Here is a 24049-nt window from a genome sequence, read left to right on the forward strand (position 1 = left end):
ATATTTTGAAAGAAACACTGGAGAATTGAACACATAATCACATTTTACTTACTGAAAAAATACACAAAGTTGACTATTATTTTCAAAAAGCCTATTTCCTCTGCTCTCCACAGGCACCTCCTCCCAGAGCAGCTCCCCAGCTTCCAGTACCCCCAACTCCCCCGCAGCCTCCCACCACATGCGGCCCAGCTCCCTGCACGGCCTGTCTCCCAAGCTCCACCGCCAGTACCGCTCTGCGCGCTGCAAATCCGCCGGCAACATCCCCCTGTCGCCCCTGGCTCACACCCCCTCGCCGACCACCTCCTCTCCTCCTCCTCTCTCCGGCCACACGGTGGGGAGCTCCAACACCACGCAGACGTTCCCCGCCAAGCTGCACTCCTCGCCGCCCGTCTCCCGGCCCCGGCCCAAGAGCGCAGAGCCGCCCAGGTCCCCCTTGCTGCAGCGGGTGCAGTCGGCGGAAAAGCTGGGCGCTCCGCTCATGCCGCCCTCGTCCTCGCCGTCGCCGCTGACCGGCGTGTCGCTACGCAAGCACAGCCTGGAGGTGTCACACGGGGACTACAGGAGGGAGTCCTTCCACTGCGAGCACAGCCTGCAAAGCCTGCTGGAGATGGAGGGAGAGAACGGACCCGCTCCCCCGTCTCCTTCATCCTCCTCCTCCCCCTCGCCTCCCATGGGAGGGGAGTACGGTGGGCTGAAGCCCTCGAGGAGGCTGGGAAGGCAAGAGTCGCCGCTCAGCCGCGACACCCTGCTCCCGCCGAGAGAGAAAGACACGCAGGCCACAGCCTCGGCGCTACGGGGGTCGCAGGCCGAGGGCGTGGCTGCCAAAGCTGAGTCCAAGACCGCCGTAGTTCATTTGAGCAAAGCCACAGCCGAGGGTCTGAAGAACCGCCCAAGTGTAGCTGCGGTGAAGTCAAGTCCAGCGGCGGTTACGTCCAGCTGTGAGGCAGCCACCTCCAAGAGTAAACTCGGTGAGAAGACCGCGACTGCCGGCACATCGAAGGGCCTTCAACAGCAAGACGGCAAGCAGCCGAGTGTTCACACCGACGTCGCACCTGTGCCGAAAGCTCAGGAGAAGCTTGAGGAGCGAGCGAAGGGCACCGTGGGCGCTGACAAAGGACACGTGCAGAAAGTGTCTCCCGCCGAGCAGTCCAAGCCTCGTAAATGCGCAGAGGCGGGGGAGAAGGGAGGCGGGGGTAAAGCGGCCGAGACGACCAAGGTCAAAGGCCCCGCGCCGCCAATTCCCACCCAGGTTCAACCCCACGCCGCGGCTCCCGCCCGATCCAACGCAGAGAGGTTGTCCACCAGCTGCCGCGGGGCCAAGGAGGAGCGGCCGCAGCTGGAGGTCGTGGAGGAGAACCCCACGTCGCCCTGCTCGGGCAAGTGTCGCCCCGTGCCCCCGCCGGGGGACAAGGCCAGCTTCGTCACCCAGCTGACCAGCGTGGCCAAGACGGTGCTCGCGCCCATCAAGGGGGGGTCGCAAGAGGGGTCCAAGGTAAGGGAGGGCTCCAAGTCGAGCGAGGAAAAGCGGGGCAGCGCGGCGGGGAAAGCGGACTGCTCGTCCGGGGGCGGGCGGCGCGGCGCTCAGACGGCTGCCGCGGCCGGCGCGCTGCAGTCCGACAAAGGAAACAGCCGCGGCTCCAAGCACCACCCGTGATGGGGGGGGGAGAGGGGCTTCAGTAAAAGTCTCTTCCGTGCAATGCCTTTTTTCTTTCTTTCTTTTTTGGTTGCTGTAGCGTCACACTGACGTAACCCAAAGTAACACGACTTGAAGAAATACGACCAAATAAATGACGCATGCAGAACGCGCTACAGGTGAACAAAGATGTCGGCACACATAGTATCGTAATGTAGGCCCGTGTATGTACTGTATGTTCAATGTTGTGTATATAAGGGTTTGGGAGGGGCTTATGTCTTAATGCATGTCCAACACTGTATATAGAAAAATGAAAGCATATTTAAAGGGGAGATGAAAAAATACGAAGCCGATCCTCAAGGCGGTGAACACTGTGAACAACTCTTGACTGTGTGTAAAGGAGCAGTTTTTCTGTTGCGAATTGGCATCAATCACTCATTCCAGATGCGCTCCAGTGCCATCTTCTCGTCCAGAGAGCCGCACGCTCTGCATTTCAACGAGTTCATACTTGAACTACAGATGACATGCACACGTATTGAGAGGCCTGGACCAAGATGTCATGGATCGGTCGATGTGCTACAGATCTGTTTAAGGGCTGAATTCAAGTGGAACTTAAAGAAGAAGATTAGACGAACTTGCACAGGGACACTATGCAATGTGCTGATGATGCCACATTTTTTTGGTTTTTTATTCCACTTACACTTACATTAAAAGGGGTTACAGTAAGCCAAGCAAACACACTTTTGGGTTGTTTTGACGTTGTCTCCATTGATCGTAGTGAATTGTGCAATTATACATATTTTAGGCTATTAGGTGAACAAACTAGTGTGTCTGTTAAAGGAGGCGAAGAGCGCAAAGAACGGACAGGAGAGTAGGATAGATGCTCCCTCGCTCACTCGTTTCTATTCATGCAGGCGTGCACCATATATCGTGTCATGTTACGTGTGAAGAAAAGTGCCAGTCTTTTTTTTTTTCGGGATGATGTCATTGTTGTTTTCTTTTGTTGTTGTTTACACTTAAATGTAGAATATTATGCAATCCAACAGTGCCCAGTTTTCGTGAAACACAGCACCTTTGTCAGTGATACGGTAGTAGACTATACATAGAAGACAGAAGAGTAGATATGTCGAGAGCATCTTCGTGGTGGGGTCGTGTTTGTTCGTGTGTTGCATATCCTTTTGGGACACCAGGCTCAGAACTGTCTTAGACTGCCACCTTGTGGATGACGTCACACCACAGTGAAAGTCCCGAGGTATACAAAGAAAGATGGGGGTCCATGTTGCCTGGGGTTCTTTCCATGTTATACATAATTATCCGCAGGCATAATTATTTTGCTGAGGAGCTTTGCAGTCTGAGCTTAATAAGCCTTTGCTTTTATATCCATTAAGTTGTCGTGGTCGTCAGACATTAACCCAATGTTGAGAACTGTGTTTTAGTGGCGTGATGTGAGAAAATTGCACTTTATTTTATGTCGAACATTTTTTTATTTCCTAGTCCTAATGTATTTATTTGATTTTTTTTTCTATTTGTTTATTTATGAAACTTTTTTATCTATTCAAACGTTGTTGTTTTTTTACACGTTGGAGGGTTAGTACATTTCTGCATAACTGAAATAAATATTTATATATTTTACATTTAGACTGAGGAATCTACCATATCTGTGTGGGTACCCTTCTGCGTGCAGTTTTGAGGCTCGTTCCATGCCTGAATTCCAGTCCAGGCGATCTTTGTCCTCGTGTGTGATTAAGTTGTTTCTTTTTTTTTTAAACCACAACAACTCTTGTTGCCCATTAAATTGCTAAATATGAATTTGCCACCGTTGTGAAAAACCAATGCAGACGCCTATAGTGCGTAAATGTAATAAAAAGCGGAGAAACCCTTCGTTCTGTCTGACTCGTTCATGACGCGACGGTCTGTCATTGGTCCCCTCTCAGCCAATCAGAGCCGTGGCAGCGCGTGAGCGGTATAAACAGGAAGTGAGCGTGGATTCACCGTTCTGCTGGAAGCGGTGACCCTGCTCGCCACCCACGAACCGAAGGCAGGGGAGCAGTTTTTAAAAGTATCCAGTAAACGACCTTCTCCAATTAAGGAAGCAACAACGATGCCTAAATGTAGGTAAGTGAAGAATGTCGGGCTTCCCTCATTTTATTACATTACATGTCGTTTAGCTGACGCTTTTATCCAGAGCGACTTACAATAAGTGAATTCAACCATAGGGTACAAACTCAGGAGAACAAGAAACAAGACAGTGCAAATTCCTCAAATAAGCCAATTTACAATTTTCTATAGATGAGTGGCGTTATAAGTACAATTTTTAAGTGCTACAATTAGTTAGTCTTTAGTGGAGGTAGAGTCTGAAGAGGTGTGTCTTTAGTTTGCGGCGGAAGATGTGAAGGCTCTCTGCGGTCCTGGTTTCCTTTTATTATTTGAATGTCGCTGCGAGTGGCGACCGTAGGTTTCTACGCTGGATGGGTTTTATTTCTAGGCTTGAAATGAGAAACGAAGAATTTGAACGGTGGATGACAGTTTTCCCCAAGAAGTATAATAATAAGTAATATTACCGTGGGTTGTTTCATATTAGTAGTATTCCTGTTAGCAGAGATGGTTCGCTCAACGGTCCCGGCGTTCATACCCAATGCTAGACCGAATATTATCGCAGTACAAATAACACAAGTGGAGCATCATGGCTGTCCATTGTTTTTGTTTGTAAAAGTCATCTAACAACAGACCTAATATGTTCCCACGATGTCACTTTGCGCTGCATACCAACATGTCTGCATTAGTAGGTGTGTAGACGTGGACTTTATATAGATTACTTCTAGTTAACGTCCAAATATGTTTTTAATAAACTTAAATGAATCAGAGCGGCATGTAAAGTTATTAGTAAATGAATATCATGTCTCAAAGGACAACCAGTCGGGTCACGTGTTGTCTAACCAGCTCTTCCAAAGTTTTTAAAAAGTTACCTTTCACGGTTAGCGGTTATTTCATAAGTAACTTAATATGATTTGATTATTTACAATGGGGCCAATCATTTATCTACTTCCTGTGTATATTTTACTGTTAGAAAGTAACATGAATTTTATTTTGTGTGTGTGTGTGTGTGTGTGTTGTGTGTTTCTGTTTGGGGCCTAACGAGGTCAAACTTCTTTTGATCAGAGAATTTCATGTAGAAACATTTCACTCATTGGATAAATTTGTCTGTTGGATGATGACTTTTTACTTTTGAGACGTAAAGCATCCGCTGATACGTATGTACTTCTATTCAAGTAACATTTAAATTTGTTATTGTGGTTCAAAGATCTGCTGCAGCCAAACACAAATTCCTTGAGTCACATGATGCAGTGACATTGGTTTCCTTGTTTACTTACTGTCATGCAGAGTTATTGCCTCCGCTGTGGTTACTGATAAGTGGTTACTGATCAGTTCCAGGGGGCAGATCCCTCCCCTCTCTGTTTTTAGGAAAAATCACTCGCTGTACACTGCTGCCTCGTCCTTCAGGGGTCACATGTCTTCGCAGGTCGCCATGGCGATAAGGGGTAATCCTTCACCTTCAGTCTCGGCCCTCTTTGGTCGTTATGAATCCAAACGACGCCTCGGCTCACTGTGAGGACAACTCGTCACCGGACGACCCGATGGACGACTGGCTCTTCCTCTCCACCGACTCTGCCGTCCGCCCGGGCCCAGAGGTGAGCGGGGAGAACCTGGAGACCGAGGACCAAGGCCCACTCAAAACCAAGTTGATCTCTGTGTGGAACAGCGTCAAATATGGTCCGTTGTTACCGCTCTGACGACACGGCTGTTTTTCCATTTCCGGGATGCTTGCGTTCCCTCGTGGTTTGTTAGATTGAAACTCTCCCCTGTCTCTGTCTATCTACTCGTTCACATTTCAGGCTGGTCCCTGAAGCACAAATCCAAATTCAGCAAGAGCTCTGCTGTGATCATGTTCGGACAATCCTACGAGCTCCGGGATCACGGTGAGAAGTCTCTTGAAATTCTCCTCTTTGTGTCAAAAAAACGGCGGGAGCTTCAATTCAAGCTCCGCCACTGTTCCTCAGATGAGAGGGAGAACTTCCGCCGCTCCTTCGCCTCCGTCCTCTGGCTGACGTACAGACGGGGTTTCCCTCAGCTGGCCGGCGGCTCGCTGACCACCGACAGCGGCTGGGGCTGCGTGTTACGCACGGGCCAGATGCTGCTGGCTCAGGGCCTAATCCGCCACCAGGTGCCACCAGGTGACGGCACGACCATCAAGCTCAAACGCTGAACGTGCACATTTGGTCGTTTTAATGTGGCATCATGGAATCAACCGTATCTTTGCAGGTTGCACTCGGTGTGTTGGCTACCATGCGGTCAAAGATGACCTGGACCTCCTAGCGATTTGCCCCGCGGCCGCCGCAGAGCGCGGACTGGACGCAAAGGAAGGGCCGAATAAGTTCGGTCGACACCTGAGCTTGGATTCCCTCATGGACCGGCCCAAGGAGGCCCATCTGAGGAGGGTGGTGTCGTGGTTCGCGGACTGTCCCACGGCCCCCTTCGGGATACACAAGCTGGTGGAGCTGGGAAAAAGCTCAGGGAAGAAGGCCGGCGACTGGTACGGCCCGTCCATCGTGGCACACATCCTCCGGTGAGACCCGAAGTCGCGATGGTCCACTTATCCCGACCAGCTTCCATCAAGATGTATCATCGGACTGTAAAAAAAAAAAATGTTTTTTTGTTTCAGGAAAGCAGTGGCAGCATCAGCGGACCTTCCCGATCTAGTCGTGTATGTCGCACAAGATTGCACCGGTGAGTAAAACGAGCAGTTTACCTTCAAAATAAAAGCATCTGAGGTAAAAACATGCCCATTTTTTTCACACGAGATGGAGGAGATGGAGCAAATCAAATGTGCTGTGACAAATTCTGAACGTTCTGTCTCTTGTCTCTTCCCATGCGTTCAGTCTACTTGGAAGACGTGAAGAGGTTGTGCGAACGGCCTCTGTCTCAGCCCTGGAAGGCCGTCATCATCCTGGTTCCTGTGCGACTTGGAGGACAAGATCTCAACCCCTCCTACGTCACCTGTGTGAAAGTATGCCAACAATATTCCACGCGGTCGCTCCGGATGTGTCCTCCGAGCACTCGGATCACTTCGGTGGCTCTTAAAGTTAGCAACATGTGCTGCACTCAGTGTTTTTGAGATTGTCCAGGATGCGGGCTTAGAAGAACCGTTGAATTTGGTCAAGTTAAGTCTGTCTTGTACCTGTTTATGACATGGTGGAGCATTTGGGCCCTGAAAAATCCTGTGGCACATTTTTCTTTCACACCTTCCCTGGCGATGATGTTGTTGTATCAGCCTTTTGTTGTAAAGGCAACAAGACTGCAGGGCAAACCTAGGAAGTGTTCCATTTGGTGTCTCGTGTCTGCAGTGTGGAATTGTGAAGAGAACAATTTGTAAGCTGTCGATCTACTTCCACAAACTGATTTTCATTTGTATTTTGATACGGCTCAATCCTAGTGCCAAGCACTGATCTAGTTGAGGCTGCCATCATTTTTAGTATTTGTTATTTGTGTGACATCCAACATTGGAGTATGCGTTCCCAAGACACTCTATTTTATACAATACAGTATATCTTTGTCGAGGATTGACCACTGATCAATACTGTTTTTGTAATTATTGACCTATAACTTTTGACAATTTGGACTTTCTAAGTGCATAATTGGATTTCTGATCTCGCGCTCAATCACAATCCAGGTTTGTAACGGCATTTTCTGGTGGCCATCTTTGAAAATGTCGGCCGTATTGTTTTTGCATCGTGGATACTGAGAATTTCTACTAAATGTGAAACTCGTATCACAAAGTGAAGGATTGCTACTGCACGTTGTTCCTTTATTGTAGTGTTTTTAAAGAGAAATCACTGCTCTACAGCACACAAACGAACGTTGTCTTCCAAGAACAACAACAAGCCGTTCCTCGTTCTCACCCCACAGAAACTGTTGAGTTTGCAATGCTGCATTGGGATCATCGGGGGCAAACCCAAGCACTCCTTGTTCTTCATCGGCTTCCAGGGTATGTGCAGAACATTATGGGGACGTTATTATGCTGTTGGCCGTCAGCGCCTCACTATTTTTCTCTTTCCTTCTGACGCTGCTGTGCAAAAGATGACCATGTGCTGTACTTGGACCCTCACTACTGTCAGCCTGCGGTGGATGTAACCAGGGAGAACTTTCCCTTGGAGGTTTGAGGAACTATGGTTTCCCTTCTTTTACTTCTCGGTTTCAGTTTGTTTCTTCCTGTTGCAGCTCGGCATTGTATTTGTAGATGACATCAGATTTTCTTTTTTCATCTCATATATATTTTGTTGTTGCCGAAACTACAGGTTTTGAACACTTATCCATTACTTTTTGACTGAAGCATTTGTTTAATACTTTTAGCCAACTGTTAACTGTATATATTTAATCTTACTGTTTTAAACTTCTGATCACTTACCAACTAGAGTTTTGCTTTCCATTGCAACATTGGGCTTCAAATGTTAGCGCTCACTCAATATTATGACCTAAAAAAAAGAATCCCAGTAAAAATTCCAAATGAATTGATCCGCTTCACAATCTTTCCATGTTTCATGCGGCAGAGGGCTAAAATATCTGACTGGGAAAAACTGAAAGGCTTCCAAGTATTAATGTTGAATTGATTACCTCCACATCAAACCCTTTTCTATGGTGATATTTTCTCTGAATCGGATGAGATCTCGTTCTGATTAGTGTTCTTTTCTCGGCTCTTCTCCACAGTCCTTTCACTGTAAATATCCCAGGAAAATGTCTTTCTGTCGCATGGACCCCAGCTGCACCATAGGGTTCTATGCCAAAGGCCAGAAGGACTTTGAAGCCCTGCGCACAGACGTTAACCAGGTTTGACTCATTTAAAACTTGACTCCTGGATTGGATCAAAAGATGTGTGCCGGAATTGTGTTTTATGATCTTTTCAAAGATGTTTACTTTACAAAACGACAAATGTGACGTGTTTTGTTGAGCTTTTCCCTATAACGTTCGGTCTCTTTAGGCTCTCTCCATATCGGCAGAGACGTACCCCATGTTCATCTTTGCTGAAGGAAGCAGTCAGGAGGAGGAACAGGGAGGGACCCACGTTTTCCAAAACAATATCGCGTATATCCAGAGGAAGACTGAACGGAGAAGAGTCGACACGTGCAACAGCATGGACGAGTTTGTTCTGCTGTGAGCAGGAGAACGAAGAGCGATGATCAAACGCACGTGACGCTGCGAGTGTGCGACACATACTGAGCGTCAGCGAGCAATAACCTCGAGGAGAAATGAAGTGGCCAAGTAAAAATAATGACTACTGTTTTTTTTATTGCTGTTGCGTGCTCATCTGTATTTATTGTTTTAAGAGAAGAACATTTAATTGAAGGACTTTGAAGAATGACTTCTTTTCTATTTTACCATCTCAAACTGAACATGAACAGTATCATGTTAATGTATTTACCAAATAAACTTATCATATTTTGAATTTATTTTAAAAAGAAACGCTTCTCAGGGACAAGCTTAAGGCCAGTGTTGTTGTGAGATACACAGCCGCTCACTGTTTCCTGTCCCGTGACGAGATGCGAGGCCTTTGAATAGTTTATCAAATTGGATTGCTGTCAACATGTGACACACACATGAGAAACCCGCTGCGACTTCACTGGGGAAGTCGCAGTCCGATGTTGTGGATGCATCCTCAGAAGAAAACAACAACAACAGCAACCTACTGACTACTCTTGCCAGCTGGAACTTTTTTTTATTTCCTGCTCTTTTATCCAAATAAACCGTTCACCAAAAAGAAATAGGAAGACACTCATTTGTATTTGATTTGTATTCTCTAATGTGTTTCTGGGCTTGGTCACATGGTTCTGTTCCAGGCCGTTAGCAGCCTCGTCCTCAGCGTCCCAGAATGACTGAATGACTGCGGACCAAGACAAACGCTGATTTGGGATCTGTTTCCTTTTCGGATGAAAGCTGCAACAGGCAAGTTGTCTTAAGGGGAAAAAAAGGGTCCACAAGAGAGGGTGCTGTCAAATATATTTTGCTGTTTCCGTTGTCTCACACGTAGCATTTCATCCTGAGACGTTAATAAACAAACTCCTCCCTCAAAGTGTGATTTGTGGCTAAAAAGCAGAGACATTGTAGACATTCAGAACCTTTTCACCAAAGAATATCGTCACTGGTGGATTTTTTTTCTTTTCCTCCGCATATGATAAAGATCAGGCATCGTTATGTGTGTCTTTGAATTGGTTGCTAGGTGATAGTGCCTCTCCATAAAGAAATTGGCCTTGTGATTATAGAATAATTGCAGCAGTTGGAAGTCGCATCCTGCCGCTTACCTTTAGGGCCGAAACAGGTGAGTGAAAGTCCCAAAGGTCCCTGTGAGACTTTTGGCTGTGCTGCTTTCTGCCACCACACTGAAGAGCTCCTCGGCTCGGGATGCTGCAGATTAAAGACAAGGACCTGATCACACCTCCCTGGAAATGACCGGTCACATGTCGATGGTCCACCAGCACGCTGCGTGACTTCATTGATAGAAGACACATGATGAAAATGGACTTAGTAATGTTTTGCATCGCTTGTGATGTGTGTTGCTTATGCGGTTTTTGTGGGAGCTGTCTGTGTTTATCCGTGTTTACTTTAAAGTGGCATCGTTCTTCTTTTGCTCATATAGAAGGAATTTGAACAAGTATTTAATGGATTACTCAATCATCCTATTGACAGAAATGAGGTGGAAACCAATTTGACACTCGATTTGAGGGAAAGTTGACTGATTGGAACTGATATGGATAGAACAAGCATTTTCATATTTCATTTTTTTATTTATTTGACCCTTATTTAACCAAGTAAAATAAATTGAGAACCAATTCTCATTTACAACAATGACCTGGCCAGGACGCAGTAGCACCGATACAATGCAGTATGACAAACACATGGCTAAAAACATCATTGTTAAATTAATAATCACTACAAATAAAAAGGCAGATTACTGGAAGTCCTTTATAAAAATGGAAGAGCGAGAGAGAAGTGAGTGCTGATCAGCAAGTACAGTCAACTATGGCTCGTTGCAGCTTTTGTTTGAATGTTAAGCGGTGACGGCTGTTAGTTTGAGTGTGTTTTGTAGTTCCCATCATTTGCAGCAGCAAAATGAAAAGAGTTCTGACCAAACACAGCACGGTCTTTTGGAACGATGAGCCGAATGAAGTCACTGGATCCTAAATGGCGATTGCTGTTGGAAATTTGCAGAAGATTTGAGAGGAGGCGAGGGGTCATTCCCCAAATGGGTCCGTAGACCCCTGTAGATCACAGTGGTGGGTGGTGAACGGCACCCTTGTGGCAAACCGGATTGCTGTGTGGTGGAGTGTGTCCAGATTTCTTAGGGTGGTCTTTGATGCCATTTTATAAATGATATCGCCATAGTCAAATAGACGAAGGATGGTAATTTTCACAAGGGCGAATTGGGCAGCGTGTGTGAAGGAGGCCTTGTTTCGATACAGAAAACTCATTTCAAACAAAACATTCATCAGATGAATAATGAAAACGAGTCGGCACCCTGCTATGGAATAATTGCTGGGTATTAATAATAATCCCACATATAAAGGCTGACGATGGCGAGATGGTTTCTCCCGGGGGGGGGGGCACTTTATATTCCTTGGCCTGGTATAAACTGGGTGGTCTTGCAGGTTTTGGGAGTATTTTCACACAGTAATAGCAGCATTCCTGCCTCCCCCCCTCCACGGTACCCATCCCCCACCCCTCATTCCTGCCTCTTAACGCATCCCTCACTGGGCATGCGGGCAGTGGCCGACACGGCCGATGGGGGGCGCTGCGGAGTCGCACGCAGGCCGGTCTCTGCGATACAATCTACCCAGCGAGAGAGAAAGAGAGGGGGGGGGAGGAAAAAAACCGACTGGGTAGGTCGCTCTTTGTTTCTGCCTGGGAGGAAAAACCAAGAGACGTTGCAACCGGCGAGGATTTAAACGTCGGCGTTCACCATCAGCGTAAGTGGAACTACGCGTTTTTTGGGGGTGGTGAGTTCTCGAGAGTTGCGAGTCCGTTTCCCGCGGCCGGCGGAGACGATCCTCTCGCTTTCAGGCGGCGATATTTGCAGAGAAAAAGAGCGGACCGACATCACGGTGCCGCTGCCGTGGCGCGACGCTGTGCAATGAATGAAATGGGTTTTTTTGAGGGGGAAATGCGCTTAGAGCGGAGCGCCGTGCCAAGGGTACGGGTGGCGCGTTGGATCAATCAGCCCCGGCGAGGAGGGATGCTCCGACCTTCCGCACGTCGCCGCATCTCGACGCGCATCGCGAAAAAACAACACATTTCTGTTGTGTCTTAATTGGCCTGTGCGAGCGTGGCCGGCTAGGCTAACGCGACTAGCTCGCTAGCATGCTAGGCAGCGGCCAGCTTGTGTTGTGGTGCGATACAGCCGTTCGCTCGGCTAGCTAGCGAGCTAGCCTCCCGTCGGGCCGGTCTTCTTTGTCGCTTTTACCAACCGATTAGGGCGAAATTACCGGCGAGCGAGCTCACCGGCGCGCACCGGGAGGCTCGTACTGGTGAAACGGGAGGTTCAACGGGTTCGCCGGCGGGTTTTCTTTCTAACGTTAACTGTTAAACCCTGCTAGGCCCGGCTAGCGCGACTAAAGCTAACCATGCTAATAACAGCTACCGCCACTGGTATTCACCGCGGTGTGTTTTGCAAATGTAACCGGCGTTTGAAGCCGAGGAGCCGCGGCGCGGGGACCGTGAGGCCGGTTCGTCTGCTCGGTGACTCGGCGGCCGCCGGTAGTCTGAACCAGCGGGGTTTGTGTCGGAGTGGAGCCGCGTCCACACGTAACTACTCCGGTTCACCAAGCGGACGTTTTAAATGACGTTCTGGACATCCAGCGTGTGTGTGTGACGCTCTTCGTTTGTAAATATGACTTCAGCTTCTCACTTGTTGTTACTCCCGAGTCGCGTGTGTGTGATCAGCGTAACGAGCTTCTTCCATTCAGCCACCGACCATCTGTCGCGGTTTGAATCCCCCTCGGGCTCACGATTGCACCTATTTGAATTATTATTAATTCATAATTAAAACAGATATCCTCTTATTGTTTTTATTTTGGTTTTCAGTTCGCATCTCGCATTTAGCGGAAGCTTTTATCCGAAGCGAACAAACCCAGAAGAAGAACGTGTGACTGACACTTGACAAAAGCACCAAACAATAACTTGAAAAATACCAGCATCGTTCAGATGTTTAGTCCTGCTACATTCACCCAGGATTGTGATTTACCCTGCAACTGCATGTACTCTACTCATGTGTAAATATTATGGTGCGGTGAGCTGGTGAGGAGGACCTCGGTCCCTGGAGACACGATAGAAATATATACGAATTGTCGATTTTAAAAGTGCTGATCTGCTCGTCTGGCCACAGGTGGAAGCCTTAATCCGTGTCGTCATCTCTCCTCGCAGGGTTTCTTTCTGCTGCCCCACATTCCCGGGTTGTCCTGAGAGATGTCCACTCCTGACCCCCCAATGGGAGGGACACCTCGACCTGGTCCCTCCCCAGGTCCGGGGCCGTCTCCGGGAGGCATGATGGGCCCGAGCCCCTCTCCCGGCTCGGCCCACAGCATGATGGGGCCCAGCCCAGGACCTCCGGGGTCTGGACACCCCCACCCCCCACAGGGACCCTCAGGATATCCTCAGGACAACATGCACCAGATGCACAAAGTAAAAAGCTCTTTATTTGTTTCCTCTTTGGTTAGAAATGACACAAAGTTGATTCTATAATGGTTTCTATTCTTTTGATCTGAGCTGCTATGCAGTAACCAAGTATTATGATACTTTCTCTTTGAATCAGCCCATGGAAGCCATGCATGAGAAGGGGATGCCCGATGACCCCCGCTATGCTCAGATGAAGGGTATGAGCATGAGACCAGGGGGTCACAGCGGGATGGGACCCCCTCCCAGCCCAATGGACCAACACTCCCAAGGTAACTGCACGCAACATTGCATTTTTAATGGATCGGCCGTATGTGTGTGTGTGTGCGTGTGCGCGTGCATCCAGCCGGTTTCCCTTCTCTGCTCGGTTTGGCAGCATGTGCAGCCGGCAGTAGGCAGGACAACAGGAGGGGCGGGGCTGTGGGGGGCTTCCCCTTTCAAACAACAACAAAAGCAGCTGCAGTCAGATAGCAGAAGAGGACAGGAAGTAAGAGGCACATCAAAAACACTGATGTGAAGTAAAAGCAGTGTGTTTCATACAGTGATTGGTCTTTCTTTAATTGATGGAGGTAAAGAGGGTTTTGTTCAGCGGTCATTTGCTGGAAACCCTTCAAGGGGAAAACGCGTGTATTACTCACCTTTTTTTTCTTTTCTCATTGTAATCAAATCTGGCTGCGTTAACATTAGTTGAAGCTTCCAAACGTGATTCACAGTCCGGTTGTGTTATGAAATTGCGTGCGAAAGCACTGGGTGGCACATACTCGATCAATATGCACTACCTACCAAATTAAAGGTTTAGTATTCCATTAGGAGCACGCCGTTCACACTAGAACAAAGTAAATTCGAGCAACATGTCCTCCCTGCGTCTCATGACTGTCGGTCACATGACTATCCATCAGGACACTGGTCCGGATCCCATGTGGAATGAAAGATTGTTTATCACGGACCAACAGTACAGCGTTCATCCAATGTAATCCGTTTCAGTATCACTTTTAAGGCAAATTGAGATTATTACATGTTTTGGTGTTTTACACAGTACATTATCAATGGGAGCTCCAGCGCTTTCCCTTTTAGCTGCACCTAAACGTCGCTCCTTCTCGTTAGCAATGATTTAATCCACCCAGTTAAATGTTGACCCGCGTCCACCATTGGACACTGAAGAGCTGCAGTGCGTTTTGGGGCGGTGGTTAATGTCCAGTGAGCTCACCATCGTGCACTTGCTCCGTGTCTGTGCCGCAGGTTACCCGTCTCCGTTGGGCGGCTCGGAGCACGCGCCCAGCCCCGTCCCAGCCAACGGCCCTCCATCTGGCCCCATGATGCCCGGAGGTCCCGCCGGCCCCATGGAGGGCAGCGGGGACCCAAACCAGGGAATGGGCCAACCTAACCGCGGGGGTCCCCAGGGCCCGGGCGGGCCCAGCGTCGCAGGGGTGGGACCCGGCGGTGCAGGTGGTCCCGCGCCTTTCAACCAGAACCAGTTGCATCAACTCCGGGCTCAGATCATGGCCTACAAGATGCTGGCGCGCAGTCAGCCGCTACCGGATCACCTGCAGATGGCCGTGCAGGGGAAGAGGCCCATGCCAGGGATGCAGCAACCGCCGATGCCCAACATGCCGCCCTCCGCGGGGCCTGCTGTCGGCCCCGGAGCGGGTCCGGGACCCGCCCAGGCCAACTACAACAGACCACACGGTGAGTTAATTCAGGCTTACGGGAAGCCGGTGTAGTGTTTCTTTGTTTTCTTGATAGAAGAGCTTTCAACAAAGAAAAGCTGAATTGTTAACCGCTCAGCAGAGACACCTGGTGGCTGAAGACAAATTTGTTATTTACTAGCTTTCAATATATTTATTAATTACCTGAGAAATCAAATTTGTTCTTGTTGTTTTAGGGATGGTAGGTCCAAACATGGTGCCTCCCGGACCTGCAGGCGTCCCCCCGGGTATTCAAGGGCCACCTACCAACGGACCCCCCAAGTCATGGCCTGAAGGTAAACGCAGTCTTCCGGCTCAACTCCGTGGTCACATGTCACGTGTTAACGTGCACACGCAGCAGGGCCTGACCCCCCCCCCCCCCGACTCCTCTTCTTTCTCCAGGGCCGATGGTGAATGCTGCTGCCCCCTCCAACCCCCCCCAGAAGCTGATTCCACCTCAGCCCACCGGCAGACCCTCTCCCGCTCCCCCCTCCGTTCCCCCCGCCGCCTCCCCGGTGATGCCTCCCCAGACGCAGTCGCCAGGACAGCCCGCCCAGCCGCCTCCCATGATGCTTCACCAGAAGCAGAACCGCATAACCCCCATCCAAAAGCCCCGCGGGCTGGACCCGGTGGAGATCCTCCAGGAGAGGGAGTACAGGTGAGGACCAGGTCACACGCACCACGTCACACCATGTATTTATTTCTCAAGAAGATGAAGCACACCGTCTTGTTTCCTTATTTACATACTTCAAACTAAGACCAAACATCGTAAAAATGGTTTAAAAAACACGATTTACTCAAACTTACCATTAATGCATGTGTTCTGCAGGCTACAGGCCCGCATCGCTCACCGCATCCAGGAGCTGGAGAACCTGCCCGGCTCTTTAGCCGGTGACCTGCGCACTAAGGCCACCATCGAGCTCAAGGCCCTCAGGCTGCTCAACTTCCAGAGACAGGTAGCCGAGAACGTCTCCAACCTCCAGCTCGGCACCGTCTTTGTGGTCCCAGGCGGTGAAGAGTCCCGTGCTGATGACAGTATTTTTGTGTGTGTGTGTGTGTGTGTGTGTGTGCAGCTTCGCCAGGAGGTGGTGGTCTGCATGCGCCGGGACACGGCTCTGGAAACCGCCCTCAACGCCAAGGCCTACAAGCGCAGCAAGCGGCAGTCGCTGCGGGAAGCCCGCATCACCGAGAAGCTCGAGAAGCAGCAGAAGATTGAACAGGAAAGGAAACGTCGCCAGAAACACCAGGTACACCCGGGGGAAGGGGCTCATTTCCAACGGAAACGTCTCTATTCACGTGAACCGTGCAATAACGTAACCGCGGTGTCCGTGCTGGTGACAGGAATACCTCAACAGCATCCTGCAGCACGCCAAGGACTTCAAGGAGTACCACCGCTCCATCACGGCGAAGCTGCAGAAGGCCACCAAAGCCGTCGCCACCTACCACGCCAACACGGAGCGCGAGCAGAAGAAAGAGAATGAGCGCATCGAGAAGGAGAGAATGCGGAGGCTGATGGTGAGGCTCTAAATCTACGGAGGAGACGCAAATGACCCCTTTTTTTTGTCCTTTCTTAATGATCAATCGGATCGAATGTGTGTACAATTTTTAATTTTCTTTCCTCCCGCAGGCCGAAGATGAAGAAGGCTACCGTAAACTTATCGACCAGAAGAAAGACAAGCGCCTGGCGTACTTGTTGCAGCAGACGGACGAGTACGTGGCCAACCTCACCGATCTGGTGCGCGCCCACAAAGCCGTGCAAGCTCTCAAGGAAAAGAAGAAGAAGAAGAAAAAGAGGGTGAGTGCTTAGAATGGGCATTGAAAAGGGATTTTCTTTTTATGAATGTACTTTAAAAAAAAAAAACGTATGTTCTTGCTCCAGAAGCCGGTCAGTGTGGAGGGGGGCCTTCCTTCCCTGGGACCCGACGGAGAGGTGAGGAACACGTCTGCCTGAACCACATGGCGCTTCTACCGTAAACGATCTATCTGACACGTTTTCATGCACCTGTCTGCTCCCAGCCGTTGGACGAGACGAGTCAGATGAGCGACCTGCCGGTGAAGGTCATCCACATGGACAGCGGGAAGATCCTGACCGGGATGGAAGCCCCGAAAGCTGGCCAGCTGGAGACCTGGCTGGAAATGAACCCGGGGTCAGTACGTCGTGTCCACCTCACGGCGACTCAGTGGCGATGAAAGTAGCGACTCGTGTGGTGAGAAACATTTTGTTCTTCTCGCAGGTACGAAGTCGCGCCGCGTTCAGACAGCGAAGAAAGCGGTTCGGAAGAAGAGGAAGAGGAGGAGGTGCGTGCTGATGCTTTACATCAGAGCAGAATGGTCACTCTGGATTTTTTTCAAACTGTTCTCTGATGCTCTCCATCTCAACCCACTTTTCGGTCAGGAGGAAGAAGAGGAGAAACAACCTCATTCTTCTGCAACCCAAGTGGAGGAGAAGAAGAAGATTCCCAACCCTGACACCGACGAAGTGTCTGAAGTAGATGTCCTCCATATCATCGAGTAAGATGGGCCCTCCGTGGTGGAGTCTTTTACGTGTGTAATGACTTGTTGCCATATGTGTTTCACGTTTTAAATCTCGTTGTTTTGTCCCCCTTCTGTCTTCTTCCACAAGACACGCCAAGCAGGATGTGGACGACGAGTACGGCAACGCGAGTTTCAACCGAGGCCTGCAGTCCTACTACGCCGTGGCCCACGCCGTCACCGAGAAGGTGGAGAAACAGTCCACGCTGCTGATCAACGGGCAGCTCAAGCAGTACCAGGTAGGCGGCCGCGACGGAGCCGAGCCGACGCCGTTCAGTGAGCCGCGAGTCTTAACGCTGACCCTTTCCCGTCCAGATCAAGGGCTTGGAGTGGCTGGTGTCGCTTTACAACAACAACCTGAACGGCATCCTGGCGGATGAGATGGGTCTGGGGAAAACCATCCAGACCATCGCCCTCATCACTTACCTCATGGAGTACAAGCGCCTCAACGGGCCCTTCCTCATCATCGTACCTCTCTCGTAAGCCCCGCCTCGCCCCCCTCAGCGGCGTCCGCCTCTACCGGGGAAATGACAGGAAGGGGCACACAAGTTCAACTCTGTGTCTTTTTCTTTTCAGAACTTTATCAAACTGGGTCTACGAGTTTGATAAGTGGGCCCCGTCTGTTGTGAAAATCTCCTACAAGGTCAGTCCCCTGACCAAAAGAGTTTGAAAGTTGAGGTCCATCGCTCATTGAGTGATTTTAAATGTTTGCGTTGAACTTAACTGGAAAGCTATTCCGTCCATTTTCAGGGGTCTCCAGCCGCTCGCCGCGCCTTCGTTCCCATCTTGCGCAGCGGCAAGTTCAACGTGCTGCTCACCACGTACGAGTACATCATCAAAGACAAGCAGGTGTTGGCAAAGGTAAGGCGGCAAACCCTCGGATTAAGCTGCGAGGCGCACGCTCCAGAAGAGGAGTCGGCGTTCCCCCTCTAATTGCTTTCCTCTGTAAATTTCCTACCGAAAGCTTCGTTGGAAGTACATGATCGTGGACGAGGGCCATCGCATGAAGAACCACCACTGCAAACTCACCCAGGTCCTGAACACGCACTACTTGGCCCCGCGCCGCGTGCTGCTCACCGGCACGCCGCTGCAGAACAAGCTGCCCGAGCTCTGGGCCCTGCTCAACTTCCTCCTGCCCACCATCTTCAAGAGCTGCACTACGTTCGAGCAGTGGTTCAACGCTCCCTTCGCCATGACCGGAGAGAAGGTGAGTCCAGGGTTATTTGTGATTAATGCAGGTCTTCTTTTCACATGGGTTGCAGTTACATGATTTTTTTTCTCCCCTCCCCAGGTTGACCTGAATGAAGAAGAGACCATCCTGATCATCAGGCGTTTGCACAAAGTGCTCCGGCCGTTCCTGCTGCGCCGACTCAAGAAAGAAGTCGAGGCTCAGCTGCCCGAGAAGGTCCGCTGGCTCTCGCTCTCCTTTCGATGGAATCTCGTTCGTTCCTGCGTGACTTTAAGCTCAAAAGCTGTTTTTGTTTCATAGGTGGAGTACGTGATTAAATGTGACATGTCAGCTCTGCAGAGGGTTTTGTACAGACACATGCAGGCCAAGGGAGTGCTGCTCACAGACGGCTCCGAAAAGGACAAGAAGGTAAGGAGACGAACCGTATTTTATTTTAAGTAAGGTATTATTAAAACTAAGGCTTTAACATACCTGGAAACTAAACTCCTCCTCCCCACACACCCTCTTTTTCATGTTCAAGGGTAAAGGTGGCACGAAGACCCTGATGAACACTATCATGCAACTGAGGAAGATCTGCAACCACCCTTACATGTTCCAGCACATCGAGGTACCGACCCAGAAGCCACGTGTGAAGAAAGAAACCTCTGCACGTGGAATGAATGTGACCGTGTCGTTTGTTTTTACAGGAGTCCTTCTCTGAGCATCTCGGCTACTCCGGCGGCGTCGTGAGCGGGTACTTAAAGCTTGTGTGTGTGTGTGTGTTTGCTCTACACACATGTGTTCCACACTTGTTGCGTTTGTCCTGCTCATTCTTTCCCCCCCTCTGCCCGTCCAGCCCAGAGCTGTACCGCTCCTCTGGGAAGTTTGAGCTGCTGGACCGCATCCTGCCCAAGCTGAGGGCCACCAACCACAAGGTGCTGCTCTTCTGTCAAATGACCACCCTCATGACCATCATGGAGGACTACTTTGCCTACCGTAGCTTCAAGTACCTGCGTCTGGATGGTGAGACACGCCACACCCCCACGAGCCTTTGTGTTATTTTTAGTCACGGTGTTCGTTATCGGTCAAGACTGTACACTTTTTGCCCTCTGCGTCCTCCTCCCACAGGAACCACCAAGGCGGAGGACCGCGGCATGCTCCTGAAGACCTTCAATGACCCGGCCTCCGAGTACTTTGTGTTCCTGCTGAGCACCAGGGCGGGAGGCCTGGGCCTCAACCTGCAGTCTGCCGACACGGTCATCATCTATGACAGCGACTGGAACCCACATCAGGTACCCGGACGCACGTATCTCTGGACATCAGTGCATTATGGTTGATGATGATCAATATTCTCACGTCATTTGTTGCGTGTGAATGATTCAATTCAGCCCTTTGAGGCAGATCTGTGATTCTGGTCTACACAAAATACATTTTATTAAATTGTATTTGAGGAGGAACACTGCTTGATATGACAAATTAAAGTACTTCAATTTTGGAATTTACATATTTGAATTTCCAAAGGCTCTGGGTTTCTGAAACATCTCCTTCAGCCAAGTTCTTTATTGTTGTTATAATGAACATGTGCGTAACCCCCTTACAGGACTTGCAGGCCCAGGACCGAGCCCACCGCATCGGTCAGCAGAACGAGGTGCGCGTGCTCCGCCTCTGCACCGTCAACAGCGTGGAGGAGAAGATCCTGGCCGCGGCCAAGTACAAGCTGAACGTGGACCAGAAGGTCATCCAGGCCGGCATGTTCGACCAGAAGTCCTCCGGCTGCGAACGTCGGGCCTTCCTGCAGGCCATCCTGGAGCACGAGGAACAGGACGAGGTCGTGGCCAAAGGAGGCTGCCGTGCCAGGGGGGCGTGGGTGGGTGTAATCTGAACCTGTTGCACCACTCGCACACCCACCCACTTCTGCCTGTGTGGCGTTCCACCTCCTTTTTTTTTTTTCTTTGATTTTCTCTCTCCTCCTATCTCTTTTCTTCCTCCTTTTTGCACGATTTGTGAGCTTTCATCGATACAGTTATACGTGAACGTATTTTGGCTCCTACACATACCTTTTGGTTAAAATAAGACTTTGATTGTAATACTGATAACTCGTGCAAATTCACTATGCTACCGGTACTGTTATGTATTGTAAAAAGTAATCTGCATTAATACTTTTATGCCCCCCTTTCTGTATAGGTGAGATTCATTCTATAAAGTGGCTCTGAGGTGCCACAGAAATCTGTTGCTCATTTGTCATCTCATTCTGTCCGCAGGAGGAAGACGAAGTTCCCGATGATGAAACTGTGAATCAGATGATCGCCAGAAGCGAAGAGGAGTTTGAACAGTTCATGGTTAATCCCGCTTCCTTCTGCATTTAATCACTTTTCAACTTCGTAGTCTGAATCGGCTAATCGCTGCACTGCCTTTTCCTTCATTTCATTTCTCTTTTTCTACTCCAGCGCATGGATCTGGACAGACGTCGCGAGGAGGCTCGCAACCCCAAGAGGAAGCCCCGTCTGATGGAGGAGGACGACTTGCCCAGCTGGATTTTGAAAGACGACGCCGAGGTCGAGAGGCTGACCTGCGAGGAGGAGGAGGAGAAGATGTTTGGCAGAGGCTCCCGCCAGCGCAAAGAGGTGGACTACAGCGACTCGCTCACGGAGAAACAGTGGCTCAAGGTGGGACGTCACCGCGTGTGGCTTTGCGTCTAAAGTGGTTTGACACATCGGAGCATTCGACCTGATTTATTTATGATTCATAGGCCATCGAGGAGGGAAATCTAGAGGACATCGAGGAGGAAGTGCGCCACAAAAAGACCACCCGAAAGCGCAAGCGGGACCGCGACCACGACGGCGGGCCGGCCACGCCCGGCTCCAGCAGCGGCCGCGGGCGGGACAAGGACGACGACGGGAAGAAAGCAAAGAAACGCGGCCGCCCGCCCGCCGAGAAGCTCTCCCCCAACCCCACGTCCCTCACCAAGAAGATGAAGAAGATCGTTGACGCCGTCATCAAGTACAAGGACGGGTGAGAACATGTTGGCTAATGCGACCTCACTGAGAGGAACCTCGCTGGAACCGGCCGGGGGATCATCATGTATATTTCTACCAAAGGGGGAAAAGGCTACTTTTTTTTTCTTTTTTTTTATTCATTAAGTGACCATTTTGGAGTCATTGGTGACTAACGGCACCTCCGCCTTTTCTCAGGACCAACGGGCGACAGCTGAGCGAAGTCTTCATCCAGCTGCCTTCTCGCAAGGAGCTGCCCGAGTACTACGAGCTGATCCGCAAGCCAGTGGACTTCAGAAAGATCAAGGTGAGGATGAAGGCCTGTCGGCTCTGCGGGTTTAAGGCCTCTGCTGCTGTAACCAGTGCTTCTCCATAGACGCTGTACAGAAACTAATTCTACCTCGCACAACACGGGAGTAGCTGGACCACATCTGCCGTGGTTGGTTGGTTTGTGTGACTTTGTGATTGAGGAAGACTAAACTACCGCTTTATAAAAGGATGAATTCATGTTTTTACCAGAGGAGTCATTGAAGAACGCGTTGATAACCGTTTCCTGTTTAAGAAGTGGCTGTCTGATTGCAAGGTAAAATAGTGTAAAACGGGTGTACGTTGTTGATTCATGCTTCCTCGCGTTGTCCCGCCGCCAGGAGAGGATCCGGAGCCACAAGTACCGCAGCCTGAACGACCTGGAGAAGGACGTGATGCTGCTGTGTCAAAATGCCCAGACCTTCAACCTGGAGGGGTCTCTGGTGAGTTGTGATCATACACTCAATGTTGGAAATGTGGAGTAAATGGTGGTACGTACTTCACGTTTCTTAATCAAATAAAGTACGACACGGGAATGAGCCTAAACTCAACGTTGCGGCGATCTCTCTGTGTAGATCTATGAGGACTCCATCGTGCTGCAGTCCGTCTTCACCAGTGTGAGACAGAAGATCGAGAAGGAGGACGAGAGCGAAGGAGAGGAAAGTGAGGAGGACGAGGACGACCTGGACGAAGGCTCAGAGTCTGAATGTGAGTATCGGGAGCGACGCGTTTTACGCAAACGGCTTGGGGACGCACGCCGAACCTGACCTTGCTTTGGGATCTTTTTCTCTTTTTTTTTTTTGCCTCCCGTCAGCTCGTTCAGTGAAGGTGAAGATCAAGCTGAGCCGGAAAGAAAAGGGGGACCGAGGAGGAAAAGGACAACGACGGAGGGGCCGCGGTGCCCGGGCTAAACCAGTGGTGAGCGACGATGACAGCGAGGAGGAACAGGAAGAGGTGAGACGAGAGATTCCAACTCGAGCACGTCAGCCGACTGAGAAGCAGCTGGAAAAAAAAGGAAATGCTGATATTAAACGCAACAATTCACTTGGATTATATGATGTTAAAGAGTTGGCGTCTAAACCAGACTAAAGAGGTCCTCATTTCTGCCTTTGTGGAATTGCAATGTGCATTTTAAAGGTTTTTTTATTGCCCAGAAACTAGGTTGTAATATTCAATCGTGTCATAGTGTGAGCGGATGCTTTTCTCGTGTTGTTCTGCTCGATAACAAAAGTAACTGTTTTCAGGAGCGCTCGGCCAGCGGCAGCGAGGAGGACTGAAGTGAACCAATCCCGATCGGACCAACGGCCCGCTGAGCCCCTTGACTGGACTTTATATATTTTACTTAGATACAGCGGGGAGACAGTCGGTGAAAGAGGCTTAGTTTTAATAGATGAGCGGATTTTTAGTGGGACTATTGTATTCTCATTAAAGTATACCATTAATTGAAAAACCAATTAAGTGAAAAAAATGACTAAGATATGAAAGCTATGAACCATTCACTTCCATATTTAAACCATTTTCTCTGTATGAATAGTAGTGTCTCTTTGCCTTTTTTTTTGTTTTCTCCTGTAAGTGGAAAATTGACGGAGCCTGAATTATAGACTGATCGTGGGCCATAAAGACAGCTAACAATAGACAGCTGTTTTGTTTTTTCGTTAAGTGGTATTCATTTAGTCGTCTTTTACTTTAAGACAAAGCGTACATGTGAACCAGGAGTCACTGCGTTCCCTGAAGTCTCTTTTTGAATGCATGTCGTGCGTGTCTGTGGAAAAGCACCTGGGTGTGTCTTCGCTATTCTCTCTGTGTTTAATTTAAGACTACAAGCGGGATCACGGTGCGTCCCACCCTGCAGCCCCTCCCTCTCAGGTTGTGTATGTAAAGGGGGAGGAAGGGATGGGACCATTTTCTTGTGTCGGTGTCACTGGATTCCAAAAAGTACAATAAAGGCATCTCATAATTACGCTGCTTTGTTTTTGTTGGCCCTGCACTCATCACATCTGTACACTAGATGGCCTGC

The 24049-nt window shown here is 49.7% G+C and overlaps 3 protein-coding genes across 15 annotated transcripts in view; all 3 read left to right on the forward strand.

Moving 5' to 3' along the window:
- The window catches only part of LOC120828469 (microtubule-associated serine/threonine-protein kinase 1), a 28981-nt gene extending 25467 nt beyond the window's left edge, over positions 1 to 3514 (forward strand). For all 4 annotated transcript variants that reach the window (XM_040192058.2, XM_040192060.2, XM_040192059.2 and 1 more), the window contains one exon: positions 114 to 3514. In XM_040192058.2, the coding sequence (XP_040047992.2) occupies positions 114 to 1654 (1541 nt within the window). In that variant the 3' untranslated portion in view covers positions 1655 to 3514. The remainder of the gene's footprint in view (positions 1 to 113) is intronic.
- LOC120828471 (cysteine protease atg4da) lies at positions 3449 to 9447 on the forward strand. 4 transcript variants are annotated; one of them, XM_040192067.2, is made up of 11 exons: positions 3449 to 3744; positions 5154 to 5404; positions 5527 to 5610; positions 5692 to 5865; positions 5954 to 6257; positions 6354 to 6418; positions 6571 to 6698; positions 7598 to 7676; positions 7769 to 7845; positions 8396 to 8515; positions 8667 to 9447. In XM_040192067.2, exons 2-11 carry the CDS (start codon positions 5212 to 5214, stop codon positions 8841 to 8843), a joined length of 1401 nt encoding a protein of 466 aa, XP_040048001.2. In that variant the 5' UTR covers positions 3449 to 3744; positions 5154 to 5211; the 3' UTR covers positions 8844 to 9447. The 4 variants fall into 4 exon arrangements, with proteins under 4 accessions (XP_040048001.2, XP_040048000.2, XP_040048002.2 ...); XM_040192066.2 differs by having other exon boundaries at positions 3452 to 3748; XM_040192068.2 differs by having other exon boundaries at positions 3452 to 3744; positions 5154 to 5322.
- A 1985-nt stretch (positions 9448 to 11432) lies between these two features.
- On the forward strand, positions 11433 to 23992 carry smarca4a (SWI/SNF related BAF chromatin remodeling complex subunit ATPase 4a). 7 transcript variants are annotated; one of them, XM_040192063.2, is made up of 34 exons: positions 11433 to 11646; positions 13100 to 13357; positions 13488 to 13620; positions 14588 to 15034; positions 15231 to 15329; positions 15436 to 15691; positions 15863 to 15989; positions 16107 to 16280; positions 16375 to 16548; positions 16661 to 16828; positions 16913 to 16963; positions 17050 to 17180; positions 17268 to 17331; positions 17429 to 17544; positions 17657 to 17804; positions 17881 to 18044; positions 18142 to 18208; positions 18316 to 18426; positions 18530 to 18772; positions 18857 to 18970; positions 19055 to 19162; positions 19275 to 19361; positions 19441 to 19487; positions 19590 to 19756; positions 19862 to 20025; positions 20334 to 20600; positions 20995 to 21072; positions 21181 to 21399; positions 21483 to 21745; positions 21925 to 22033; positions 22374 to 22475; positions 22608 to 22740; positions 22847 to 22986; positions 23277 to 23992. In XM_040192063.2, exons 2-34 carry the CDS (start codon positions 13142 to 13144, stop codon positions 23307 to 23309), a joined length of 4920 nt encoding a protein of 1639 aa, XP_040047997.1. In that variant the 5' UTR covers positions 11433 to 11646; positions 13100 to 13141; the 3' UTR covers positions 23310 to 23992. The 7 variants fall into 7 exon arrangements, with proteins under 7 accessions (XP_040047997.1, XP_077940699.1, XP_040047999.1 ...); XM_078084573.1 differs by having other exon boundaries at positions 22856 to 22986; XM_040192065.2 differs by having other exon boundaries at positions 20334 to 20561.
- The last annotated feature ends 57 nt before the right edge of the window (positions 23993 to 24049 follow it).

The sequence above is a fragment of the Gasterosteus aculeatus genome, chromosome 11, assembly GCF_964276395.1.
Source record: "Gasterosteus aculeatus chromosome 11, fGasAcu3.hap1.1, whole genome shotgun sequence".
Taxonomy (NCBI): Eukaryota; Metazoa; Chordata; class Actinopteri; order Perciformes; family Gasterosteidae; genus Gasterosteus; species Gasterosteus aculeatus.

What these genes read in the sequence shown, in the direction of transcription:
- smarca4a (XM_040192063.2), top strand. Translation starts at nt 13,142, where the DNA reads ATGTCCACTCCTGACCCCCCAATGGGAGGGACACCTCGACCTGGTCCC. An exon ending in CCCTGGGACCCGACGGAGAG is followed by an intron (nt 16,964 to 17,049) that starts GTGAGGAACACG and finishes GTCTGCTCCCAG; the next exon opens with CCGTTGGACGAGACGAGTCA. An exon ending in ACATGTTCCAGCACATCGAG is followed by an intron (nt 19,362 to 19,440) that starts GTACCGACCCAG and finishes TTGTTTTTACAG; the next exon opens with GAGTCCTTCTCTGAGCATCT.
- LOC120828471 (XM_040192067.2), top strand. Translation starts at nt 5,212, where the DNA reads ATGAATCCAAACGACGCCTCGGCTCACTGTGAGGACAACTCGTCACCG. An exon ending in CCTACGTCACCTGTGTGAAA is followed by an intron (nt 6,699 to 7,597) that starts GTATGCCAACAA and finishes CTCACCCCACAG; the next exon opens with AAACTGTTGAGTTTGCAATG. An exon ending in GTTCTTCATCGGCTTCCAGG is followed by an intron (nt 7,677 to 7,768) that starts GTATGTGCAGAA and finishes GCTGTGCAAAAG; the next exon opens with ATGACCATGTGCTGTACTTG.